Below are 26,945 nucleotides of genomic sequence, written 5' to 3'. Positions count from 1 at the left end.
AATCACCTACAATATAGATTCTGGAGCCCATGTTTACTTGAATGACTGAACAATCATCTGGAAGGCAAGGTCTACATGTTACATATTGTGGACAAAAAAGGGGCCAAATACTAAACCTGACAAGTCACGGCAGGCCTTACCAACATAAATTCCTAACTAAGGTGGGTAGTCACATCCAGGGCCTGTCGCTTCCTGGATAAAGATCAGTCTTTAAGTGAGCCTGTCTATCCTCTTTTTGCATCTAGGATAACACTTAAAATGCCAGCGTAATCTTCTTTCCCAGACCCCTCAGGGCACACCTGCTGGCATCACCACTTGAGACCACAGAACCCTTGTGATCTCATTGCCCCAATACCACCTCTATGTGCTGTAAATGTTCATTATTAACTATCTGCCAATGGAAAAGAAGCATGTGTGTCTTTATTTTCCCCTTTTACCCAATCCGACAGATTTCTCCGCTTTGCTTTCTCCTGCCCCCTTAATCTACCACCAAGGGATTTCAAGTAATAGTAAATGATAACTATTACTCATATATATTTTTTAAAATATGTATTTATTGATTTCAGAGAGGAAGGGAGCGGGAGATAGAGATAGAAACATCGATGAGAGAGAATCATTGATCGGCTGCCTCCTGCACGCCCCCCACTGGGGATCAAGCCCGCAACCCGAGCATGTACCCCTGACCGGAATCGAACCCGGGACCCTCCAGTCCGCAGGCCAACACTCTATCCACTGAGCCAAACCAGCTAGGGCTATTACTCATATTTTTACTTATTACTCATTATTATTATAACACGAGCTGTGGGAGGAAAGATTAGTAAAATAGGTAGAAAATCAGCCTAAAAGAATGCTCAAATCATTGTGAATAAGAAGTACCTATTTCTCTGAAATGAAATTGAGTCGCATCTTACAGAGGGACAGCTGCCTCATCTGCAACATGAAAGCAATTCCCACCCGGCAGGCAGCATTAATAAATGTCAAGTTCCAGGGCGCACAGAGGAGCCCGCCCAATGGGAGCTGGTACTGCATCGGGACATCCTGAGCAATCGGGAAAACCGGGTGCCGGCGGGTTCCAGCCGGCGGCTTTCTGCCACCCGGCACCACTGGACGTCAGTCCTGTCCATCCGCCGCCGGGTCCGGCATTCGGATGGACTCTCCAGGCCCCCTGCCCTCCGCACGGGCAGCGTGCTCCTTCTCCACCTTGGCGCAGCTGTTCTGCTGGTCGCGCGGAGAGGGCCTCCCAACAAGGCACACGAAGACACAAAACCGCCGAACGTCCCTTCCTGGAGCGACACGCTTTCTCGGAAGGCAAAGCGCTCGGGTCCCGCTGTCCTCTCTCTCCCAGGCCGGACGCCAGGTCTCCCAGAGCAACCGAAACCTAGTGCAACCCGACTCCGGGCCGGTGCCCTCCGCGCAGGCGCGGAAAGAGGGGCCAGACAGCTTCCGCTTGCGCCCGGCGTCCCTCGCATTTCAAGGGGCGGGGCTTGCGTGATGACATCATGGGGCGGGGCCTCGGGCGGCGGGAAGAGGCGGCGGGAGCATGGAGGTAGAGGAGAGCTGCAGTGGGGCGGCCGAGCAGGGGGCCCAGGACCCTGCCCCGGCCCCCAGCAAGGCCCCCGGCAGCGCCGGCCACTACGAGCTGCCGTGGTGAGGGCCCAGGCCGTAAATGAGGGGTGCTCTGGGAGCGTCGGTGGGCGAGCGGCGGGGCGTGCCCGGGGGAACCCAGGGGCGGGAGATCGTGGGGGGCGGGAGGACCTGAGCGGAGCTGGGGGCTCCAGGGTGGTGTCCGGGAGATTATTTGAAGAGGGCGAGGGACACGGGTCTCTTAGCCCACCCGGGGTCGAGGGTGGCCGGTCTGCCCCCTGGAAACGCAGTGTCGGTCAGAACATTGCTTAGGGAGAGGAGGGGAGAGAGAAACATCGGTTGGTTGGTTGGTTGCCTTCTGTAGGTGCCCGACTCCATGGACCGGCAGCCTTTTCTGTGCACAGGAAGACGCTCAGCTAGCCCAGGCACTGCCCAGGCCCGCCCCTCTTCTTGATGAGAGCAGATACCTAAATGGATGCAGTATAATGTATTGGAATATGTACAGCTGCGCTGTGCAGCCCCCAGCCACTAGCCACATGAATCTATTGAGCCCTGGAAATGGGGCTAGTCAGAATTGAGATGGCCTATAAGTGCACAATATACGCCTGGCTTTTGAGGACTTAGTATTATTAAGAAGAACTCATTAGTAATTTTTACGTTGCTACATGTTGAGAATGACAACATTTTTAATATATTAGGTTCATAAATAACATTAGTAAAATTAACTTCATCTCTTTTGCCTTTCGTAATGTGGCTACCAGGAAGTTTAAAATTACCCATGTGGCTGGCATTATATTTTTCATGCACAACACTACATGCCTAGGATACTTGAGTATACAAAACAAACTCGGCTCTCAGGGAGCTTACATTTGATAGAGAAAGACAAAGTAAAAAAGCAAGTGCTGTGGAGTAAATAGCTGTGGTGTTCGGGGCAGGCCTCTGATGAGATGACATTTGAGCAAAGACCTGAACTCAGGGAGGAAGGCCTGTGACTGGAGAAACCTTGCAGGTAGATGGAGCAGCTATGAAGGCCCTGAAAGAAGAGCATCTTTGCCCTGTTCAAAGTCCAGCACAAATTTCAGCTCCTAACATTCCCAGGTGGTGATTCCCTCAGCTTCGCAGCCCTTGGTTTCTATAACAAGTCTAGCACGGTAGTGGGACTTCCTAAGCTCTTATCTCCCTGCCATTTGGAAAGCCCTTCAGAACAATCACCATGTCTTGCTTATCTCTGTATCTTCTGCTTTCCTCCCCTTGAGATCTCTACCTCCTTTCACAGTGCTTGGCACCTGGAAGGGACTGAGTATGAAGAATAAGTGAACAGCCCTGACTGGTTTGGCTCCGTGGATAGAGTGTCGGCCTGCAGGGTGGGGGGTCCCAGGTTCGATTCTGGTCAGGGGCATGTGCCTTGGTTGCGGGCACATTCCCCGTAGGGAGTGTGTAGGAGGCAGCTGATCAATGTTTCTCTCTCATCGATGTTTCTAGCTCTCTATCCCTCTCCCTTCCTCTCTGTAAAAAATCAATAAAATATATTAAAAAAAAAAAAAGATGCCCTGAGCTGTCTGGCAGCAAGCAATCATTTATTTAAAAAAAAAAAGAATAAATGAACAGGAACAAGCATGCTTCATCTGCTGGTCTTGGAGGGGAACTGTCTGTTTACTGTAGTATGTGACAAACAAGCTTCTTTGCATGCAGCTGTTTCTGGAGCACAACTAGTACCTGCATAATAAATCAGGGAGTGTTATAAAGGACTGAGGAAGTCCTGATGGTTAAATCATTGTATATCTTCCACTTCTATTCTCACTGAAGAAAGTCATTTTCTCTGTAGCATAGTTTGCTTATTCATTTAAAATAGAAGCATTGCCCGGCCAGTGTGGCTTAGTGATTGAGCGTTGACCCATGAACCAAGAGATCACTGGTTAAATTCCTGGTCAGGGTATATTCCCAGTTTACGAGCTTGTTTCCCCATCTCCCCCTCGGGGGGCGTGCAGGAGGCAGCCAATCAATGATGTTTCTCATCTATGTTTCCATTTCTGTCCCTCTCCCTTCCTCTCTAAAAATCAAGAGAGAAGTATTGGTCTGACTAGGCCACTAGCCTGTCCACTTCACATAGCCTAATAGGGTCACAAGATAGGCCTGTGGTTTCTGTCTAGCCAGCCCTGCTGTGCGCCTTGTCAAGTCTGTAGAAACTGCCAGGTAAGGCATGAGGAGGCTCAGTTACATCCATATCTATCAGATCAAATGATGTCAGTGCTGTGCTCGCTTCGGCAGCACATATACGAAAAATTGGAACGATACAGAGAAGATTAGCATGGCCCATGCGCAAGGATGACATGCAAATGCGTGAAGCGTTTTTAAAAAGAAAAAGAAATGATGTCAGTTCTGTGTGTGCTGGATCTCTGTTGTGACGGGCAGACTGTTGCTGCACAGGATCACATTGGTCCAGATGGCCCGCTCTGGCCCTTCTCCAGCAACAACAGGTATTTCTGTGCTGTGGTGGGTTTGGAGCTTCTGGTGTGTAATTCTCATGCACTTAACTTTTGAAATGGCACTTGGGCACCCCTTAAATTTAAAACCTGCCGCCAATTGGTGTATTTTTTTAATGTATATCACCTGACAAAGCTGAGGATTGCTGCTCTTTAGTGCTTCCTTTTGTGTAGCATGAAAATAGCTATGTCAACATCTTTATGCATTTTCTTAAAAACAGGGTTGAGAAATACAGACCAGTGAAGTTGAATGAAGTAGTTGGGAATGAAGACACTGTGAGCAGGCTGGAGGTGGGTGTTATTCTTTTTTTAAATTTATATATATATGACCTTATACCACATTATTGTGCCTTGATAAAGCTCACGGCATTTGGAGCAAGACAGCCAAGGTGGGGCATGGGGGTAAGCCACGGATCCAGAAGCGTTGAGGGAGTAGGAGACATTCAGTTTGGAGATGCCTATAGGTGGTGGGTAACTTCAGATGTTTGAAGGGCTGGCTTATTGAAGAGGAGTTATCAGACAAGAGCAAGGTTGGCAAACTTTCTGTAAAGGCAATTTAATAGATACCATAGGCTTTTTGCAAATATCTATATTATCCTAAATAATAAGAGAAACATGCAAATTGACTGCGCCTTCGCTACGCTCACCAGCCAATCAGGAGTGAATATGCAAATTAACCCAACAAAGATGGTGGGTTAATTTGCATATACAGGCGCCAGGCGGAGGGGAGAGCCGGCAGCTTGGGGGGACATGGCTCCCTTGGTCGCTCCCAGCATGGGGAGCACCAGGAATTCTGGGAATAGTAGTTCTGATGGCAGCCCCAGGACCGGAAGTGGATGCCCAGAGCGTGGGGAGCACCAAGAATGCTGGGAATTGTAGTTCTGGTGGCAGACGGATCTCCTAGACACTAGAGCAAAGTGAGCCTGGAGCAAGTTACTGTTGTGGTGGGGGATGGAGGGAAAGCAAAGGTGAGAGACATAAGTAAAATCAGAGTGTCTAGGAAAAATTAAAGGGAAGATATCCTAAAACTTCCAGGAAATCTCCACCAATGAAGCAAAGAAAAAAAAATACCTCTGTTATTTTGGGGGTCTCAGACAGTTAGCTCATATGATTGCAAAGACAGACAGAAACTCCCGGATTAGAGAGGGCTCCCCTGAGGGCTCCCAGATTGGAGAGGGTGCAGGTTGGGCTGAGGGACCACCCCACCCCACCCCCTGTGCACAGATCTTCGTGCACCGGGCCCCTAGTCAGTATAAAAGGCTAATATGCTAAGTGTCCAACTGGTTGCTATGACACTCACTGACCACCAGGGGGCAGATGCTCAATGCAGGAGCTGCCGTGACATGCACTGGCCATTTACAGAGAAACGGCACCACAGACCGTTTTTTGTTTTTGTTTTGTTTTTGTTTTTGTTTCCCATTTAAGATGCATGTTTTTATTGAAATTAAAAAAAAAATTGTAACCAGACAGAATAAAGTAGACAAGAATGTTATAATCTGACTATATAATCTCTCAATCTTGTTGAATCACTAAAATATAACGTAGGATTGTTCTCTATGCTAATTTTAAGGTTGTCCAGTTAAACCATTATTTGGTATCTTTTCAACAGGTACTCTTAACTATTTAGAATTTCTTATCAGAAACATTCATATATTATACAGGAAACATTCATAGTTTATTTTCAAAACACCCTGGAGCGACAGCCCACCAAATTGCAGCCAATGCTGCCGAGACCCCATGGCACAAAATGCGGCCCACAGCCCAGCCCAGCCCAGCCTAGAAACGGTTGCTGTGGTAACGATGTCATGGAGCAATGCCCGGCTTCCTCTCCCTAGCAACTAGCTTCCTTGGGGTTTCTTCAGCCCAGGAACATGACTTGCTTCATAGCCGGTGCAAACATTTCACACTTTAACCAAATGTCTGTGAAGTGTTTTCCCGTGCCTCATCTCATTTGATCCTCACAGAAGTCCTGGAGTAGGTAGATAGGAGACTCAGTAGAGTCCTATTTTCTTTTCATTAGCCGGAAAATGGAGATTTAGACAGTTTAGAAACTTGACCCGACTGAAAAGAAGTAAGAAATGGTGTAACTTGAAAATATATAAAGCTCTCGCTGGCGCCAATCGCATGTGTTTGTTTCGATCTGTCATCGTGAATTTGGTTGACACTTCTATTATAGAGAAAGGGCAAATAGCAATATTAAAATATTTCTTCTAATTAATTTACTTTCAATGTGCATGAATTCGTGCACCAGGCCACTAGTATAACTGTATTTGACAAATACTCTGTTTATTTTTTCAACAATCCTTTAAAAATGTGAAAGCCATTCTTAGCTAGGGGTATCATAAAAACAGGCCTCAAGCTAGATTACCTCCATTCCCCTCATGCCCCTACCATAGTTTTGTGCACCAGGCCACTAGTATAACTGTATTTGACAAATACTCTGTTTATTTTTTCAACAATCCTTTAAAAATGTGAAAGCCATTCTTAGCTAGGGGTATCATAAAAACAGGCCTCAAGCTAGATTACCTCCATTCCCCTCATGCCCCTCCCACCATAGTTTGCCAACCTGAACCTAGAGCAGGGGTCCTCAAACTACGGCCCCGCGGGCCACATGCAAATACAAATATTGTATTTGTTCCCGTTTTGTTTTTTTACTTCAAAATAAGATATGTGCAGTGTGCATAGGAATTTGTTCATAGTTTTTTTTTAAACTAGAGTGCGGCCCTCCAATGGTCTGAGGGACAGTGAACTGGCCCCCTGTTTAAAAAGTTTGAGGACCCCTGGCCTAGAGGGACTAAGTGACAAGGCAGCTGGCTTCAAAATGGGCAGGCAGAAATGTTTAGCAATAAAGCAAGCTTTGAATTCCAAGCCATCTTTAGGCAGAATCTAGAAGCCCAACTAATTGAGTCATGACAAAGACAATCTCTGTAGTAATCAGTGCTTACACTATAATAGCTAACAAGGTATTTTATTTATTTTACGAATGCATTCATTTTACAAATATTTGAGTATGTTTTCTGGGACAGCTATGGTGCAGTGTTAGGAACTATTGATATAAATAGATATGATTCCTGCCTGAGTAAGATTTTTAGTCTCATGGAGTAACATTCAAGTCAGCAGGCCATGTGATAAGCATTCTGCTAGAGGAGGACAGGGTGCTGAGGGAGCACATGGGAAGAGTTAACCCTCACAATATCTTTATTCCCAAGTGGAAGAAGTGAGACCAAAGTTTGAGTGGGAGTTAGCCAGACTTGGAGGGGAGGAGTGAGAGAGAAGAGGTAGCAGGAATAGCATGTGCAAAGGCCCTGAGGTGAGAAAGCTTGGCTTGTTCTTGGGTGGGATGCCATCTGATTGGAATAGTGCTTTCCAGACATTAATGGGCATGTGCATTGCCTGGGGCTTTTGTTAAAATGCAGATTCTGGTGCAGTAGTTCTGGAGGTGAGGCCAGATCCTGCATTTCTAACACGCTCTCAGGGGATGCTGATGCTTCTGGTCCATGAGCCCCTGATAGCAGGGCTGTGGATGTATTGGGGTGTGTGAGAAATGAGCCCATGAGGTGGGCAGGATCCAGATTGGGCAGGGCCTCATGAGCCATGTTTGAGAATTTGGGCCTTATGAAGCCAGCCTAGTCACGCCTTAATTTACATTGGAAAATCCCCAGCTCCCTTCACCTTTTTTCTCCCAGCCCCACAACACACCTCCTCTCTGACAGCTGTCAGTCTGTTCTCTGTCTGTGGGTCTGTTTCTATTTCGTTTCTTGGTTTATTTTGTCCATGAGATTCCACATATGAATGAAATTATAAAGGTGAAAGGATTAAGCAAACAAACAGACAAAACCAAAACATAGACACAGATGACAGCATGGTAATTACCAGAGGGGAAGGAGGGGAGGAGGAGGTAGGAGAGAGCATAGGGGATAAATGGTGATTGAAGGAGACCTGACTTGGGTGATGAACAGAATAGTATACAGGTGAAGTATTTTAGAATTGAACACCTGAAACCTATATAATTTTGTTAACCAATGTCAGCCCAATAAATTCAATAAAAATAAGTAAATAAATAAGAAAAAGAATGTGGGCTTCATGATGAGAGCAGTAAAGAGTCATACAAGGGTTTCAATCAGATAAAAATGTGTTAATTAGATGTGTGTGTGAGAAAATTAGCTGTGGTTACCGTATGGGAAATGGGTTGGGGTGATGAGCGGCAGAGAGACTAGGAATGACTGAATCTTTGTAATTAAGGTGCTGTGTGGGGTGAGGAGGAAGGCCCTGTTAACGGTGACAGTGACCTCCAGGTTCCTGGCTTGGGTGGTAGTGTTGATGGCATTGACAGTCCATGGAAGGGGAAGTGTGGGTGGGGCCTCAGGTTTGTAGGGAGAAATGACGAATTCAGTTTAGAATGTGCTGAGGTGAGTGTTCCATGGGGCATCCATATGGAGACATTTGTAGCCATGTTTACTACACAGGCCTATGTGGTTGGGGAGGCTTGGCTCCTTATGGTTTATAGCTTAATGAACGTTTTAATGAACATTTCTTCTTTCAGGTCTTTGCACGAGAAGGGAATGTGCCTAATATTATCATTGCTGTGAGTACTCAGTCCTGGCCCTGGTGATGTCTTGAAGTCTCATTTTCACTTCCCTCTTGAGTGCTTTCTTGTGCACAGAGCTCCTCCTCAGAGAGGCCAGTTACCACCAGAGCCCTGACATTGGCCTCTGCAAAGGAAAACATTTCCCCCAAATCGGTCAGGAGCCTTGTGGGTTGGGTGGAGGGCTCGAGGGGGAGGTGAGTGTGAAAAGGGGTGAACGTCCATCAGGAGCTACGGTAAGTGCATTCTGCTGGCTCGGAGCACTCACTGGAGATCTCATTCCTAGGGCCCCCCAGGAACTGGCAAAACTACAAGCATCCTGTGTTTGGCACGAGCCCTTCTGGGCCCAGCTCTCAAGGATGCTGTTTTGGAACTCAATGCCTCAAATGACAGGTACGTCTGGGAGTTAGGACTGAAGGGCAGCAAGTGTTTTACATTGTGAATTGTTATAGAAATGGCCTTTTTTTCCGTTCTGTGTTGTATGTGGAGCTTGCCTAGCCAGCTTTATGTTTTCCTTTAATCCTTCCCAGTGAAATAGAATGGGAATTGCTGGCTCATCAAGGTGGCATCATAGGCACTAGACTTGATGGCTTAACTTTGTTAATGGAAATTTTAAATATTATTTTTAATTGTGGTAAAATACACAATATAAAATTTACCATCTTGCTCATTTTATTTTTAATCCTCCCCCTTATTTTCATTGATTTTTAGAGAGAGAGAGAGAAAAAAACATCGCTGTGAGAGAGAAACATCGATTGGTTGCCTCTCATATGCGCCCTGATTGGGGATTGAGCCCGCAACCTAGGTGTGTGCCCTGAATGGGAATCGATCCGCAGCCATTTGTTGTATGGGGTGACGCTCCAACCAATTGAGCGACAGGCCAGGGCCAGCTTACTCATTTGTAAGTGTACAGTTCAGTAGGGTTAAATATATTCACATTGTTGTGTAGCCGATGTTCTCCAGAACTTTTTTGTCTTCCAGAACTAAAACCCTGTACCATCCCCCTCCCTCTGCCCCTGGCAACCATCATTCTACTTTCTGTATCTGTGAACTTGATTTTATTGTAGATGCCTCATCTAAGTGGTTTCATACAGTATTTGTCTCTCTGTGGCTGGCTTATTTCACTTAGCATATGTCCTCACGATTCATCCAAGGAGCCAAACTCTAGCATCTGTCAGACTCTTTCCTTTTTAAGACTGAATAATATCCCTTTGTAAGGATAGACCACCACATTTTGCTTATTCATTCATCCACTGATGGATGCTTGAGTTTCTTTTATCTTTTGGACATTTGTGAATTGTGAAAATGCTGCTATGACATGGGTGTATAAATATCTCTTTAAGACCCTGCTTTTAATTCTTTTGGATATATACTTAGAATTGCTAGATTATATTTGGTAATTCTGTGTTTAATTTTTGGGGGACCTCCATGCTGTTTTTCATAGTGGCTGCACCCTTTTACATTCCCACCAACAGTGTTCAGGGTTCCAATTTCTCCACATGCTCGCCAACACATTTTTTGGTTTGTTGTTGTTAGTAGCCATCCTAATGGTATGAAGTGCTGGTTTACTTTTCAGACATGAAATAGAGGATTATGAAATGAAGACTTGTTAAATAAAAAGTCTGCAAAGTCTATCTTTGGTTATTCCTTGAGGATGCAGATCTCAGCTCTTTAATATTGTCCTAATTTTGAAGATCTATGTAGACTTGAAACAGGCATTGTTCTTGGGATGCAACTAGCTGCTCGTCAGCTGTCATGAATGAGCCTGTAATCAATCCATTTTGTCAATGCTGATTCTTACTACCTCTTCTCACACTTGCATCATCAAACTCATTATTTTTGAAAACTTTAGTGACTCATAATTTTGTTGAAGAAAGAATAGCCCATAATTGCAAGATATTTTTAATTTTAGATTTATAAAAACCTATTTGAATGATCAATACAATGACTTTTTTGCATTTCTATATCACCTTTGTATACAAACCAGCCTTCAGCTTTTGATCACTTACAAACTGTACCCTGTAAACGTTGGTATACAAACATGAAAGATGAAAGAGTGCTGTCATATGTTCTTTTATCAAAACAGAAGGTCCAAATTCTTATCATAGGATATTGGGGAATGAAGTCCTTCCTGTTGAGTGACTAGCCAGATGAAAATATATTTAGTGTTTGTCCTTATTTAACATTTATACACCTAATGGAGTGATCTCCATGGTAAGTCTAGTCACCATCTGACACTGTACAGTATTATTGACTATATTCCCTATGCTGTACATCACATCCCCATGACTTACTGATTCTTAAAATACAGAACATTTCACAGATTTGCATGTCATCCTTGTGTAGGAGCCATGCTAATCTTCTCTGTGTCATCCAGTTTTCACAAATGTGTTGCCAAAGTGAGCACACGCCTTGATTCTTAAGTTTGAGAAAACGCACCTAGGATTTTGGCATCTGAGGAAACATGGTCTGAGATGTTGCTTATGTGATCAATTTCACCATCATTAGAGCCTAGAGTCTATTCGCTTCTCTGCAGTCATTTTCTGATTTGTTTAATTATGAAACATCTTCCTGTCAATTTTTTTCTCTTTGACATTGTGCGTGGAAAATGAAAAGTTTTGGTGTTTTTTTAGTTGTGGTCAGTGAAAGCTTTAAAAAAGACAGCAAAGACAGAGTATCTGAACTTCTTTTATGCCTTCTAGAAAGACAATACTGTACCCCAAGAACACACCAAAAAATGAAGTATGAGACAATAGTAATAGTATTTTTCTCCCACTATTGCATTATTCGTTTAGGCAATTCCATCATTCTTTCATTTTCTTATTATTTTAGTTATTTTTAGCATAGTTGGGAATAATTGATGAGTAATGATGAAATAATTACTAAGATGATGAAATACAAAACAGTTTTAAGATACAGGAAGAATAAGAACACTAAGACTTTAAAATATATCTGAGATTGTAAAATAATTCAGTGGACCCATATTGTAATTACAAGATAAAATGAATCTCATTATAAGTAGTAAATTTTTTCTTTGTTCTGAAAACCTCCAAAAAGGAATAAAAGTAATGAAATTTCAATTCTTGAAAATAGAATTGTTCAAAAAGGAAACTTAAAAACTAAAATTGGGTCCATGATGATGTCTGAGGGTTAAAGTTCCCATGAAGGTAACTGATTTTGTCTCAGAAGGTGACAGTTAACTTCTGGCTTGTTGTTTCAGGGGCATTGATGTTGTGAGAAACAAAATCAAAATGTTCGCCCAGCAGAAAGTCACCCTTCCCAAAGGACGACATAAGATCATCATCCTGGATGAAGCAGACAGGTGGAGTGCTTTGCCAGACATTTGACCTTGATCTCTAAGTCTCTTATCTGGCTTTATTAAATCCAGAGAAAAAGCTTTGCCTTTGCACTTTTGTGGTATATTTGCTTATCTTCAAAAGCAATTTAATAGGAGCCTGAGCCCTAAAGTCATCTTAATTAACTTACATTTGTCTAAGACAGTCAGCTAATATGTTTGTTCCAGCATCACTTATATGATGAATAATTTAAATTTTGGTTTTTTTATTGTGGTGAAACACACATAACATAAATTTTACCATTTTTAAAGACAGTCAGCTAATATGTTTGTTCCAGCATCACTTACATGATGAATAATTTAAATGTTTTTTTTATTGTTGTGAAATACACATAACATAAAATTTACCATTTTAGTGTATAATTCGGTGACATTTAGTACATTCACAATGTTAGCCATTACTGGTCTAAATGAAAAGTTTTAAATGACATTTTTTAAAAAGTAACTCATATTATTTGAAGAAAATTTAGAAAATATTGTTAATATCTTGGTTTATTTTATTTTTCTACGCTATATATTGTTACATAGTTGAGATCATAATATATGTAATTTTTGTATCCTGTTTTTTTCTTTTAATATAAAAAGCAGTGCTCCACATTATTATAATCTTGCTCGGAACATTGTAATTGCCATGTTATAGTACATAGTTCGCTACACCTTAACCTGTTTTACTGTAACATTATAGCAATAATAGCCAACATTTATCGAGCACTTATATGTAAGCATTACATTATCCCAGGTACTCTACATGTTTCTATCTCATTTAATTGTCATCAACAACCCTCTGGCGTAGGCAGTATCATTATCTCCTTATAGGTGAGGACACTGAGGCTCAGATAATGTACCTGTGGTCCCAAAACTAGCAGATGAAAGAGCTTCAGGTGGGCCAGGCAGCCTGGCCACAGAGCCTCTGCTCCATGCCCACGTGCACCTGCCTGTGGAAGACCCAAACAGGCTCATGAGGAGAGGCTGAGCATGCCCAGTGGGGAGGTCAGGGTTCCCAGTCTCTAGGGAGGGATTTGTGACCCGCGGGCCCCCGGTCGCAGTTGCCAACTGCACTCTTATATTTTTCTTCTCAGCATGACTGATGGAGCCCAGCAAGCCTTGAGGAGAACCATGGAAATCTACTCCAAAACGACTCGCTTTGCTCTTGCTTGCAATGCTTCAGATAAAATCATAGGTGAGGGTCAGCTCTGGGTGTCTGCGGTCTACATGGTCCTCCTTTGGCTCTTTAGCAACAGAAGAGTAGGGGCTTTTTGATTGCCTGACGTGAGCCAAGCACTATGTGGTGTAATCAACTTTTTCATTTACTCTTATATAACTATTTGCAGAGGTATTATCAGCTCCACATTAGAGATGAGAAAACTGGAGCTCAGAGAGGTTTAGTAATTTGCCCAAGGTCACATTGCAGGTGGAGGAGCTGAGATTGGCACCCCACATCTTTCTGCCTCTTGCACCATCACAAGCACACGTGACATTTTTTTAAAAATATATATTTTATTGATTTTTTACAGAGAGGAAGGGAGAGTGATAGAGAGTTAGAAACATCGATGAGCGAGAAACATCGATCAGCTGCCTCCTGCACACCCCCTACTGGGGATGTGCCCGCAGCCAAGGTACATGCCCTTGACCGGGGTCGACCCTGGGATCCTTCAGTCCGCAGGCCGATGCTCTATCCACTGAGCCAAACCGGTTAGAGTCACACGTGACATTTTGATATCCTGTGCACAGTGTCATAGTCACTGCCGCTCTCCAGACAGGTTCCTGCACTTTCTGTGGGCCTGAGTACTGCACATGCACTGCGTCTGCACACCGGACTTGGTTATTGCCAGGATTGCTTCACCTCTGAAACCTTACATGTTAGTCTTCTCTCTGACCTGGCATTTGTTCTTCCAGTCCCCGCTCCATCAATTTGTTTCCTCATGGTTTTATCCCCTCTCCCCCTTTCAGCATCTCAACTTCCTGGTGGTTTCACATCCTTCTCTTTTATTTTTATTGTTTTGTTAATCCTCACCCCAGGATATTTTTCCCATTGATTTTTTTTTTAGAGAGAATGGAGCGTGGAAGAGAGGAGTATGGAGAGAGAGAGAGAGAGAGAGAGAGAGAGAGAGAGAGAGAGAGAGAGAGAGAGAGAGAGAGAGAGAGAGAGAGAGAGAGAGAGAGGTATCAGTGTGAGAGAGACACATCATTTAGTTGCCTCCCACACATGTTCAGACTGGGGGCTGGGGATCGAACCTGCACCCCTGTACGTACCCACAACCAGTCAGGGCTCACATCCTTCCCGTTCTGATGCAGACTTCGAGCACAGTCCAGCTTTCTCTGTCTCTCACCATTTCTCACAGCTCTTTTGTCCCGCTGTCCTTGCCTCACATCCGCCCTGCTAACCCCATCCTGTGTGAGCTCAGCCATCTGACTCTCCCTTCTCTTTGCCCCCCTACAGACCCCCCCCCCACCCCCGGGGCCATTGTGCACTGTTGCAAACAAACTGGTTATCAATCATGATGCCCCCACAAAGTTGGTGGGCTCTTTGTGTTACCAGGAATCCTTTATGTTCTTTTACCCTATCTGGATAGTCATTATTTGTTTATTAATTTATTCAGCTCTTCATTCAATAAGCATTTACTCTGGTCTCAGTAGGTGGCGGGTACCACTAATGCAGGGCATACAAAATTTAATGAGAAACATTCTCTACCTTCAAGACATCAGTGGTGTGATGGAGGAAACTGCAAAAAGTTTTGACTGATGGGTGTGTATGGCGCTTGTCTCCTTATCCGTGGGAATCTATGAGGGCAGGGGCACTGTTATATTCAGAGGCCTCCCCCGGTGCATTTTGCTCAGGGCTTTATGATCTGAAACTGCACGTGTTGGTGGAGGCAGCTCTGGCCTTTGCTTTTTATGAAAGTAATTTTTGTGATACATACAGCATTTGGATTAACTTTAATTTTTAAAGAGATATAGCAAACAAATGAGATCTCTAAAGGAATTTATTTCTCAGCATTAGAGGAAATGGTTTATGATCAAATTGCTGCAGAGCTAACTTGTGAAACTTAGTAGCCCAATCTCACTTTGATTCCTGGAGCCACGCGTTAAGAGATAGGTGTACATTGAGGAAGCCCATGCTGCCTTATTCTGACATGTATTTAAATTCTGTGAATTCAGCTTTTGGAATGTCTCAAAAGATAAAATTGACTAAAGGAAACTTCTATTGAAGTTAGAATATTAATTGCCTTAAAATATGTATTCCTGTTCCTAATTGATCTTTCTCTTGTCTGTGCTGATAAATCAAATATGCTAATAAGGTTCATTGTGAGGCTTCCTGCTTTCAGATGAGTCAGCAATTTTCATCTGGTGTGTATGACTTTTTAAAACATGCACTACCTAGTTAGTCAGGGACACTGACCTCTTTCCCTCGATTGTCAAATAAAAAAATGACAGCCCAGCTGCTGTGGCTCAGTGGTTGGGTGTCGACCCATGCACCAAGAGGTTGCTGGTAAGATTTCTGTTCAGGGCGTATGTCCGGATTGCGGGCTCGATCCCCCAGTAGGGGGTGTGCAGAAGGCAGCCGATCAGTGTTCCTCTCTCATTGATGTTTCTGTCTCTCTGCCTCTCCCTTCCTTTCTCTCTCTGAAAAATCAATAAAAACATTTTTAAAAGTGACAACAGCCAACACAACAGTAACCATCTGGTGTGAATGAATCAGAATTATACCTTTTTTTTGGGTCAGATCAGCAAAAATATATATTTTTGGTGTGCCGCAGAACTTTAGTATTAGTTTATGTGTGCCATGAAATGAAACAGGTTGAAAATCGCTGAGATAAGTTGAGGTGAACTAACTCTTAGGAAAGCTGCTCTTTGAAGTCTCATCCACTTGACAGATGTGTACACAGCATCTACTCTGCACGAGGCACAGTGGAGGCTGCAGATCTGAGTAAGGCTCTGTCCCTGCCCTCTGGGAGCTCATGCTTGGATAGGGGAGGGGCTCCCCAACAGCAAGCCATGACCCACCCAGCACACACACTGATTTGGGGGCCACCTGGGCCAGCACTGGCTCACTGCGGGCTGTGGCATGTGGGTGTCTCTATGGTAAAGGTTCCCTTCTGGAAGGCGTGGCCAGCCACGGACATCCCAGGCAGTACTGGCTTAGGCCTCTCTTGTTGCTTATTGGTTAATATTTTGAAATTTAGTCCTAAATACCGAGTCACTGGTGAGCGCCTGCTGGGTAGAGAGTGGTGCCGGCGTGGCTGGGCTGTGCAGGTTGTGCAGCTGCTTCCGAGTAACTACAGAACCAGCAGGGCGATGCCATCCTTGGCCGGGGAGCCTCACTCTCTTCCTGTCTCATTCAGAGCCCATTCAGTCCCGGTGCGCAGTCCTCCGCTACACAAAGCTGACCGATGCCCAGGTCCTCACCAGGTTAATGAACGTGATCGAGAAGGAGAATGTGCCGTACACCGACGACGGTCTTGAAGCCATTATCTTCACCGCCCAGGGAGACATGCGGCAGGTGTGTGCGGTCGCTGCCCTGAGGCACGGACCTCCTGGGCTTGCCATGCCCTTATTTTAGGGGGAAGAAGGAAGTGATGGCTGCGCAGAGCCGGAGTGGGGAGTGTTGACCCAACACACTGATGGGGCCTTGGGCTGACTGAGAGCAGGCTTGCGAGGAGGGTGCTCAGCTAAAGAGGTGGGGAAGGGCCGAGACAGAAAATCACCCCGGTTGTTTTTGCTCCTCAACAGGCGTTGAACAACTTGCAGTCTACTTTCTCAGGATTCGGCTTCATTAACAGTGAGAATGTGTTCAAGGTACAAAAGCTGGCTGGGGCATCAGTCTACAGAAACTGTATTTATCTGCGGGGCCAGTGGAGTGGAGGCGGGAGGTGCTGGAAGGAAGGGGATGGACACGGTGCTGCTGCTGGGGCTCACCCTCGGAGCGGGGGAGCTTGCTCTGCCTCCCGTGTGTCCCCCTGACTCCCTCACTGGAGAGTCGGAGGGACTTTGGGATGCCCTCAGGGTGCGATCCATGCAAGTGCTGCCACTGCTGCCTCAGGCTGGCGCTGGTGCTTTCCGGGTGCTCTGGTCTGCACAGCTCCCCTGCACACACGCTCTCGTCAGCTTTTTGTGGCCAAGGAGACAGGCCCAGGCAGCCTGTCTGAGACCATCCAGCTGCTGGGGGCCAGGAGGGAGCCCAGCGCTTCCCCCTCTGCAGGCCTGGCTCCCACCGGAGACTTCCCCTCCGCACTTCCTGTCCCGGTGTGGGTATCGGAGCTCCTCAAGGTCGACCCAAAAGATTCTCACTCTCCCACAGGACAGGATTTTCCTCCAGGGAATTCTTCTGAAAACTGATGGCCACATCCACAGCCCAGTCTGATTTCCCCCTCATTTGGGGGTGTAATTGGGTAGGGCTGGTTTGTGGGTAAAGAAAGCTGTGCTAAAAGCCTCTGCTCGACCTTGGCAGTGAGGTATTTTCAAGGGCCCTGAGGGGAACTTGCTTGGTCACCTGTTGTGACAGTTAAGGTCTCATTTTCTCCTGGAGCAAAGCATCGAGAGCTGCAAACCAGGATTCTGAGGGAGTTCATTGACCTGGGAAGAGAAGGCCAAGGGCAGGGGTAGGCACTGCCTGGAGATATCGAAGACTGTCGTTTAGATTTAATGTTGACCTGCGCTAGAGGGTGGACTCCAAGGCCAGTGGAGGGAGTGGCAGGGGGCAGCCTTTGGGCTCAGGGAGAGCTGCACCGGCTCAACAGGCGGCTGCTCGGGTCACGAGAGGCTGGGACCCTGTCCCGGAAAGACAGTTGCGATTCCAGTGGGAGCCCGGCCCAGAAGACCTCCCAAGTCTTAGTTCTAAGTGGTTCTGGGCAAGTGATCATCCCAGGGCTCTGAGATGTGACTTATACTGGCTTTAATGCTGCCCCTGAGTGGAGATTCTTCAGTGGCCCTTGTTAATTCATCTTCTGTTGGAGAAATTGGTAACAGAATTGGTGTCAGAAGCCTTCCTCACTACAGTAGGTCGACATCATATTCTTTTTATTTGGTGACTTGTTTGATGGCGAAGGGCTTTCCTCAACCTGGTTCTGTTGCTGGAGAATTCAATGAGAAAAAAAAATTTCAGAGGTTGGTTACATCGCGCAGAAGCTGGTGTGTCAGGGTCCTCCTCAGATGGTCCCCTCAGCGCTGACTCACCTTCTTTTTGGTTTGGTCAGGTCTGCGACGAGCCGCACCCGCTGCTGGTGAAGGAGATGATCCAGCACTGTGTGAATGCCAATATCGACGAAGCCTACAAGGTCTGCTTCTTCCGCCTCTCCTGAGACCAGAGGGACCTTTCTCTTCCTGAGCAGGGCTGAGGGAGTTCCCTGTGCTGGGGGCTTACATGCATCCCTCCCCTGAATTCTTACAATGATGCTAGGAGTTGGTACACCCTACAGATGAGAAAACCATGACAGGCTAAATTCCGTTCTCTATATCAACTGTTTAAAAGTAGGAGACCTGGAATTCAAAATCATGTCTTTGTACTATAGTTATATTCTCTGCATCAGGAATTTGCTCACCTAACGTGAGGGACGACCAGCCCAACTCTTTACTTTGCAGTGACGCCGTCTTTCTCTGTTAAGGGGAAGTTTTCCCTCCATCCTCCCGAGGATCATGGGAGTGAGCATCCTGGACCCAGCAGTCCCCAGTCAGCCAGGAGAGGAGAACCCAGGGGGCTTCGGGCCTGATTGTAGAGCCATGTGAGCAGGTTCCAGTGGGCACCGTGTGGTTCAGGTGACAAGTCACATGAGTGGCAGTGGTGTGATCTGAGGCCATTGGACTGATCACAGCCAGTTTCCCTGCTCCCACTAAATTAGGCTAGAAGTTGACTGAGTTTTAGGGCAGGGTTAGAACTAATGTGAAACGAGTGCAAGGCAGGGAGACTGAGGCAGAGACCCAAGTACTGGATTGGGTCACTGAGTGGGCCTGAAGGAAGCCTTCAGATTTAGGCACACAGAGCTTCCCTGCCCCCTGAACCCCTGAATTTACCCCAGGTGCCGAAGCAAAGGCAAAAACAAGTGATTCCAGACCCTGCAGTCCAGGTAGTGTGGAGTAGGGGTGGTGAGAAGGCAGGAGGCCGAGACCACTGCTCTAATCCCCGCCTTGGTCAGGATGTTCGGGGCTGCTCCTGCAGGGGGTGGGTTAGGACTCTGTAGCTAGGGAAAGCATAGCAGACACTACAGGGGTGGGGAACCTTTGTTCTGCCGAGGGCCATTTGGATATTTATAACATCATTCACGGGCCATACAAAATTATCAACTTAAAAAATAGCCTGCTATATCTGGTCAAACAATTAACTCACCCCTAGTGCTGTGGCAGGGCCAGACGAAATGATTTCGTGGGCCTTAAACGGCCTGCAAGCCGGATATTCCCCACCCTGATAGGGTTCTCCTGCTTTTGCTCTGGAGTATACTGGGATGGTTATCAAAGTGCTTAAGAGGCTCGGGGACAGTAGTAGACTTTACAATACATTTAAAAAATCTGCAATATTGTCTGTGCTGGAAAAATCAGTCAAATTATCCCCACGTGATATATAGGGTGTGGCCCACCAGCTCCATGGTGCTCAGAATCGCTTGGGTTTTCTAGGATGAGCAATGTGACCAGCCTGAGATTTGTGTGGCTTTAACCTCGTTTCCCGAGTATCCTTGTCCTGTACGGAGTTCAGCAGCCTCAACATGTTCTCTTTTGTATAGATTCTCGCTCACCTGTGGCATCTTGGCTACTCACCAGAAGACATCATTGGCAACATTTTTCGAGTGTGTAAAACCTTCCAAATGGCAGAATACTTGAAACTGGAGTTTATTAAGGTCAGTAAGTGTATAGCCATGCCTCTCTCCTCAAGGATTCCGGCCACACTGTGGTTCTCTTTGTTTCACTTACAGGCCTGGCATCAGGAAGATGCTCAGAAAGTGTCCCCAGCTCCGACGGAGGCGGGCGGCTGCTTGTCCTGGGGCTGGGAGTTTGTTTAAGCCCATTCTACCAGTCAGTGACCTACTGTTCCTTAGGATGACTCTCGTTAGAGATTTGTGTGTTTATTCATCTTTAAGGTCAGATTAATTGAGGTATAATTTACATCAGTGGTTCCCAAACTTATTTGGCCTACCGCCCCCTTTCCAGAAAAAATATTACTCAGCCCCTGGAAATTAATTTTTTTTAAATTTTAATAGCAGTTACTCATCGCCCCCAAATGCACCTGTGGCCATCACCGCCCCCCTGGATCGCTGCAGCGCCCACCGGGGGGGTGGTAGCACCCACCGGGGGGCGGTAGCGCCCACTTTGGGAATCACTGATTTACATAGAGGAAAATTCAGCCTCTTAGGTGCAAAATCATTCAGTCATGTAAACACAACTCTATCCCCCAACTTTACGTGTCCCTTTCCTCTATCACCTGGAAACCACTGATCTGCTTTCTCTCTGGGGGACAGAATTTTCCAGAATATGTTACAGATGGAATTAAGCAGAAACATAGTCTTTTGAGCCTGGCTTTTTCACTTAGCTGAATGTATTTTGTATTTGTTTATATGTTTGCTGTGAGGGTCTGTGGGTCCTTCCTTTTTATTGCTGAGTAGTATCCCATTGTATGGAGGTGAGGTTGCTTGGTCGAATGGTAAGTCTAAGTTTAACTTGATAAGAAACTGCCAAACTTTTCCAGAGTGGCTGTAGCATGTTGCATCCTGTCAACAGTGATGAGCATTTCAGCTGATCCACATCCCAGCCAGCACTTGGAATGCTCAGTTGGATTTTTAGTCACTGCCATAGGCTTGTAGAGGCTTTCATTTGCATTTCCCAGTGGCTAATGATGTCGAGCACTTTTTCATGTGCTTATTTGCCATCCCCAATCTTTGATGAAGTATCTGTTCAAATCGCCCCAGTTTTTAATTGGATTTGTTTTCTCATTGCTGAGTTATGTTGGTTTCTTTAATCCTCACCCAACAATATTTTTCCATTGATTTTTAGAGTGGAAGGGAGAGGGAGAGACAGAGAAACATTGGTGTGAGAGAGACATGATTGGTTGCCTTCTGTGACCAAGGTACATGCCCTTGACCAGAATCGAACCCAGGACCCTTCAGTCTGTGGGCCGATGCTCTATCCACTGAGCCAAACCAGCTAGGGCTCATTACTTAGTTTTGAGTGTTCTTTATGTATATTCAGATATGTGTTATATAAATATTTTAATATTGCCTTTTTTAAATTTTCTTAACAGCTTAGTTTTGAGTGTTCTTTATGTATATTCAGATATGTTATATAAATATTTTAATATTGCCTTTTTTTAATTTTCTTAACATATCTTACAAAAAAAATACCAATATCCTTTTAGGAAATAATTGAACTTTAGTTAAACATAATGCATGACAACTTAGAGTTCATTTTCTAGTTGCAGTTAGAATTCATTGCATCAATTTTGAGTAAACCATTAGTACAGATTTTAAAAAAATAAATCTATCTCTCACTTACTAACCAGATTTAAATGTTATTTGTTTTTCAGGAAATTGGATACACTCATATGAAGATAGCCGAAGGTGTGAACTCTCTTCTGCAGATGGCAGGGCTCCTGGCCAGGCTGTGTCAGAAGACAATGGCCCCGGTGGCCAGTTAGAGCGGAGAACTCATTGATGGGGTGACAAGAGTCCCTGAGAGACGGGACTCACAGCCTTCTGCTCTGGGAGAGAATGCTGCCCAGACTGGCAGTGGGACTCGCCTGTTAGTAACATGCCGTGGCCTTCCCCGTGCTTCTACACACATCTCCAGCGCGTTTGCATTCAGCCCCAGGCTCTGAGACGTGGTGACGGGGGAAAGGCCGCAGAGAATGTCCAGGGCACGGCACCCAGCCTGGGTGTGGGTTGGCATTTTAGCTAATAAAACTGTACAATTTGTCAGCAATAATGTGGCAGGGCAAGTCTGCAAAGAAAGCCAGCTTCCTGTCTGCGTGCTGCTTGCATCCTACAAGTAGAAAAGGTGATTTAGGTGACAGATGGGACACGCGAATCTCAATTTTTCTGGAGGTCAGTTCCACGGGGTGAGGGCAGGGTTTGTTGTAATTTACTGACCATTTAGAAAAACTACTCAACAGCTTGGGGCCATGAGCTCTTTAGAAAGGACTTAAGGTGTCGCTGAGGAAAATGGTGCAGGCCAGGCGCATGGAGGCTGCCAGGCACCTTGTCTGTACAGTGCTTGTTGATTTGGCATTTCCCAGTAAACTTTATATTAACCTGTAGAATTGCTCTTTTTGTAAGATACTATTTTTTTAATTATGAAAAAATACCAATTGTACATAAAACATTGAATGATATTCACATACTCATCACCCATCTTAACAGTTATACCAACACATGGCCTATCTTGTTTCCTCTGTATTCCTACCACCCCACTCGGATTGTTCTGAAGCAAATCCCAGATGCCATTTTAGAATAGCATTGTTTGTGTGTTTGTTTAATTGATTTTGGAGAGGAAGGAAGGGAGAGAGAGAAACATCGATTCGTTGCCTCCTGTACGTACCCCAACCAGGGATCGAATCCACTGTGCCCTGAGGGAATCAAATCTGTGACCCTTCAGTGCACAGGACAGCGCTCCCACCGACTGAGCCACACCGGCCAGGGCTAGAATGGTGTTAAGGGAGTGGGGTGGGAGTCACCCATCCTGTGGTTAGTGGACTCGTGAAAGGCTTTGATTAAAAACACTTGTATGACATGCTGGCTCTTCCTGCCCTGTGGTTTCCCTGACGAAGGGCCACAGCAGTGCGGCCGTGTGTGCCCATGCTGCACGTACTGCTGGGACAGCTGGGTGAGCCCATCTGCTTTCTCCCTGCCAGGCTTGGTTCAAACGGCGCTCGCGCTCCATCCAGCCTGATCCTCTGGAGCCGGAGGAAGCAGGAGGGAGGGCCTGCTGCACTTCCACTTACTGCCGTCCTCCCAGTAGCCAGCAGTCACTTGCCCGGCCCACAATGTTGGGTAGTGACACTGAAGAGACACGGAAAAGGCTCTGATTACTGGCTTTTGGGTTTGGTTTTCAATTAAGAGAAAAAAATAAGGTCCTCAGAAACAGCGAGGTGACGTTTTACAAAACACACATACTTCCTCTTATTTTTTGTCTGGAGCTTCAGGATCCCGTCAGGTGAAGGAATGACTGCCCAGCTTGCAGGTGAGGGGCCCCAGAGACATCAGGGTTTCCACACCTGTAACCCAGGAGGGACTCCCCACCCGGAGCCTTGGCCCCGCCACACCCTCTGGTCTGAGCTTGTGAGGTCAGGGCTGCAGGGTGTGAAGTGGCAAATGGCCACAGCTGTGCTCGAGATGTTTTTTCCTATTTCCTAACGTGGCATCAATTCTCGGAAAGAATGTGCCATCCTGGAAAGAGCTGCCTTAGGGCCCACGGTCCTGTCCCCAGGCCTCAGGCTCCCTTGCTATGACACAAGAGGCTGAGTCACTCCCTTGGTTGTACACAAAACAGAAAGAATCGCTGCCCTTAAACTAAAAAGGTTTATTGAGGTTTTGAAAGGAGGCGGCATTTTTCCCTGAGTGGCTTTTCTGACTCAAGGTTCCACTGGGCCTCTGCCCTTCCCCCGAGACAGTCATGCTGCCCAGTCAGGGAGCTGGAGCAGAGGAGGCATTCAGGGCACCAGGGGGACACCACTGCCCCCCCACCCCCGCCCGCCCCCTGGGCAGCACTGACGCACTTTGTCCACAGGACACGCCCACTGATAGCCTGCGGGTGGCTGTGGCCTCACCTCTTCCTCAGTGAACTGAGACCCGAAGAAAGGGGTGCCAGGGCGCCCCAAGTGTCTGCTGAAGTTAGAACATGTAATGCTTAGAGGAGACAAGATAGACAAAACCTACCCTGGAACGTAGAATATTAAATATGGCTCCACCTGTATAAATTAATTACACAAGCGTATCGATCACACACAAAGTCCCAGCAACTGACATTAGTAAGCGATTTGGGATCCAAACCCAAAGCAAAAAGGACACGAACGCCAGTACTGTTTGGTGCTTAGATGTGGGGATGGGGTGGCGCTTGCCCCAAGTGCTGGGCATTCAGTTACGGCACGGGCTGCAGTGCCCTCGCGCCAAGCTCTTGCCCAGCCCCCGGGAAGCTGGTTCCACGTGTAACTTGCGGGTCCCGTGTGGCCAGAGGGATGATCCGTGGGACATGCAGGTGCACCTCCCGTGAGTAGCGTGGCGGGTCCAGAAGTCCAGCTGCTCCAGCGAGGTGATGGGTGGGAGACGGTAACTATTCCTGTGAGCGTTGGTTCCTTGGCCCCTTCGGCGAAGATGAACATGGTTGGCTAGAGGAAAAGGCGTGCTTTGGCTAGCACTTCGTCCCCTCGGCACGGGGCGACTGGTTTCGAGAGGGGAGGGGCGCACAGTGGTGGTCAGCGTTCAGCTGCCCTCCGGGGCTGAGGAGGGAGCTGGCCATCAAGCTGAGTCTCTTCCCAGAGCTCCCACTTTTCCTTTGAAACCCTGACTGTGCTCCCTGGTCCTGGCCAAGCCTGGGTACATCCGACCTGTCTTCAGGTCTCTCCCCAGCCCGACTTCCTGACCCTGGGCACAGGTGCCCACTTCGTATGTTCCCCTGCGTGGGCCTCTCCCATCAACAGGCCCAGAAGTAAACTGGCCTTGCCCACAAAACCCGCTCTGCCCGTAGCTCCCAGATCTTAGGCAAAACCCTGCAATCCTGTTCAACACCTCTCCCTCGCACCCACACGCAGGGCACCCCACCAAGGGCACCAGCGAGTCCTACGGACTCCGCAAACATTCAGTACCTACCTCTCCCGCTGCCTCCCTGGGCCAAGGTGGCATCTTTTGTCTGGACTCCTAACGCACTGGCCTCCCTGTTCCCACTGCCATCCCCCTGTAGAGCCGTCCCTCAGCTTCCTCAGGGGATTGATTCCAGGATGGTACCCCCAGCTCCACCAGATACCCACACCGGAGGATGCTGAAGCCCCTTATGTGAGTGGTGTCTTTGCAGGGTGTGCCTACACATCATTTGCATGGATTCAGTGTACTGCTCAGTGCGGCAAATTCAAGTTTTGCTTTTGGGAACTTTCTGAGATTCCCCCCCTCCCCCCCAATATTTTCCATCTGAGGTTGGCTGAATCCATGGGTTCAGAGGGCTGACTGTCTTCATTTCCCTACTCAGGAGCCAGCAATCCTTTAGAAATATCAAGTCACTCTTGTGTTTCAACCCTCCCCGTGTTCCCTCTTCCCACCCCCAAATCTCGGAAAGAACCCAGGTGCTGGCCCTCCGTGACTGGCCTCCTCCTTCTTCCTCCACGTCCACACTCCCCCGCCACCCCCGCCTCTCGCTGCTGTCAGAGCCTCTGAGCGTGCCTCTGCTAGTCCCTCTGCTGGGTGTCCTTCCCCAGAGGGTGAGGAGGGGGCTCCAAAAGGCTTCCCTGGCCCCCCTACTGAACTGCCCACCTTACTGCCCATCTCTTCCCTGCCGGGTTCGCCTCCACAGGACTTATCACCATGCAGCAGGCTAGACTTCCTCTCGGCTCTCTCTCTTATCTCACGGGATCTGCTGTGTCTCTCCCACCACAATGTCAAGGCATTTTGTGTGTTGTGTTTACTACTGTGTTCCCAGCACCCAAGGCAGGACTTGCCTCTGGCCGGTGTGGTAAAGACTAAGCGAACGAGTGAACAGTGGGCCTTTGCCTGTTGGGCTCAAACTTGTGTGGCTGGTTCCGGACCAGCCCAGCCCGCCCCCCACTGAGAGGACTGTGGGTGGACCCTGCCCCCCCCGCCCCCCCCACACACACACTTATTCTAATTGTGACCTTGGGCAGATGGCTTAGTGCCAGATGCCTTTGAGGTGACAAGTGATGGTGTGTGTGTGAGCACTTGACTCCGTGCTGGCCGGCAAAGTGGCTGCTTAACACAGTTCAGCCACTACTGCCGTCAGCACCATCATCTCCCAGCCCTGCCCTGTGCCCCCGAGGCCAACACTGGCCAGGCCCCGCTGGGCTCATGCTTTATGTGCAGCGTCTTGTCTAAGGCACAGGTCCCACCGGCTCCATTTTGCAAGCGAGGACGCAGATCTGGGGAGGATGTCACTCCCCCCAGGATGCAGGGACCCACCCAGAGCCCACTTCACCCAACAACTCACCACCTTCCCTGCCTGACAACCTCATGCTCGCCATGAATCTCACCTCACCAAGCCTGCCTTGGGAGTCGGGGGCAGGGTGGGCGGGGACTGCTCAGGAGGCCCAGCACCCTGCAGAGCCACCTCATTTCCGCAACCCATGGGTGCTACCCCTTGGCCCTCACCACGGCTCCTCCAGCCCGAGCTCCCACCTTTTCCCAGGGGATGGGGCCCTCTAGCCAGTGAGGCCACCACCCTGCACCAGGGTAGCTGTACCTTCTCCCAGGTCTGCCCTAGGCTTTCGTGGCGGCCACGTCCTCATTTACATAATCAGGCTCTCCATCTTCGTCCTCATGGGGGATTCCCGCAGCGGGGAGAGGTGCTTCTCTCGGGACTTGCCCTGTGGACCGGCAGGCGAACTGTCAGTGGTTCACATGGGCACACCCAGACCTGTTCCTGGAGCCAGAACGCCCACCCAGGGCTCGAGCCCCCCGAAGCCACACGCAGCCTGAAGGAAAGGCTGCCCTGGACGGAGTGTCTGTACTGGTTCTGGGGTTTGACAGATTTTTGTCTGCCCGGGAAGCAGGGTCAGTGGGGCTCCATCCACGCGGGTGACGGCAGCCTGCGCAGGAGGCCCCGACCTCAGGAGGCCGTGGTTCAAGGCCAGTGCAGCCGCCGATGTGCTGCCGCCTTCAGCTTCACTGTGAAATTAGCTGACCTTCTGCAGGGAGTCCCCCCCCCGAGCCTGGCCCTCCCAGGCCAGGCCCCCTAACTCCCACTATCCTTCTCCCCATCCTCCCTGGCCAGACCCCCCTAATTCCCACTACCCTTCCCCCCA

General features: G+C 47.5%; 2 protein-coding genes across 7 annotated transcripts in view; one reads left to right on the top strand and one right to left on the bottom strand.

Annotated features, from left to right (window-relative positions):
* Positions 1-1,494: 1,494 nt before the first annotated feature.
* On the top strand, positions 1,495-22,241 carry RFC2 (replication factor C (activator 1) 2, 40kDa). Of its 2 annotated transcripts, XM_014548503.1 has the most exons (12): positions 1,558-1,647; positions 3,818-4,061; positions 4,289-4,358; positions 8,611-8,652; positions 8,939-9,045; positions 11,873-11,974; positions 13,087-13,187; positions 16,351-16,508; positions 16,739-16,804; positions 18,202-18,282; positions 19,720-19,833; positions 21,513-22,241. In XM_014548503.1, exons 2-12 carry the CDS (start codon positions 3,952-3,954, stop codon positions 21,621-21,623), a joined length of 1,062 nt encoding a protein of 353 aa, XP_014403989.1. In that variant the 5' UTR covers positions 1,558-1,647; positions 3,818-3,951; the 3' UTR covers positions 21,624-22,241. The 2 variants fall into 2 exon arrangements, with proteins under 2 accessions (XP_005877274.1, XP_014403989.1); XM_005877212.2 differs by lacking the exon at positions 3,818-4,061 and having other exon boundaries at positions 1,495-1,647.
* A 1,242-nt stretch (positions 22,242-23,483) lies between these two features.
* LAT2 (linker for activation of T cells family, member 2) overlaps positions 23,484-26,945 on the bottom strand; it is a 15,038-nt gene continuing 11,576 nt past the window's right edge. For 3 of the 5 annotated variants that reach the window (XM_014548509.1, XM_014548506.1, XM_014548510.1), the window contains exons 12-13: positions 26,384-26,507; positions 23,484-24,361 (exon numbers count right to left, since the gene is read on the bottom strand). In XM_014548509.1, coding sequence (XP_014403995.1) covers positions 26,401-26,507 — 107 coding nt within the window. In that variant the 3' untranslated portion in view covers positions 23,484-24,361; positions 26,384-26,400. Of the gene's footprint in view, positions 24,420-26,383; positions 26,508-26,945 lie in introns of all 5 variants that reach the window. The other 2 variants (XM_014548508.1, XM_014548507.1) reach the window with 2 other exon arrangements.

This window comes from Myotis brandtii, unplaced genomic scaffold, assembly GCF_000412655.1.
Source record: "Myotis brandtii unplaced genomic scaffold, ASM41265v1 scaffold510, whole genome shotgun sequence".
Lineage (NCBI taxonomy): Eukaryota > Metazoa > Chordata > Mammalia > Chiroptera > Vespertilionidae > Myotis > Myotis brandtii.
This window is presented reverse-complemented; position numbering and strand designations above follow the sequence as displayed.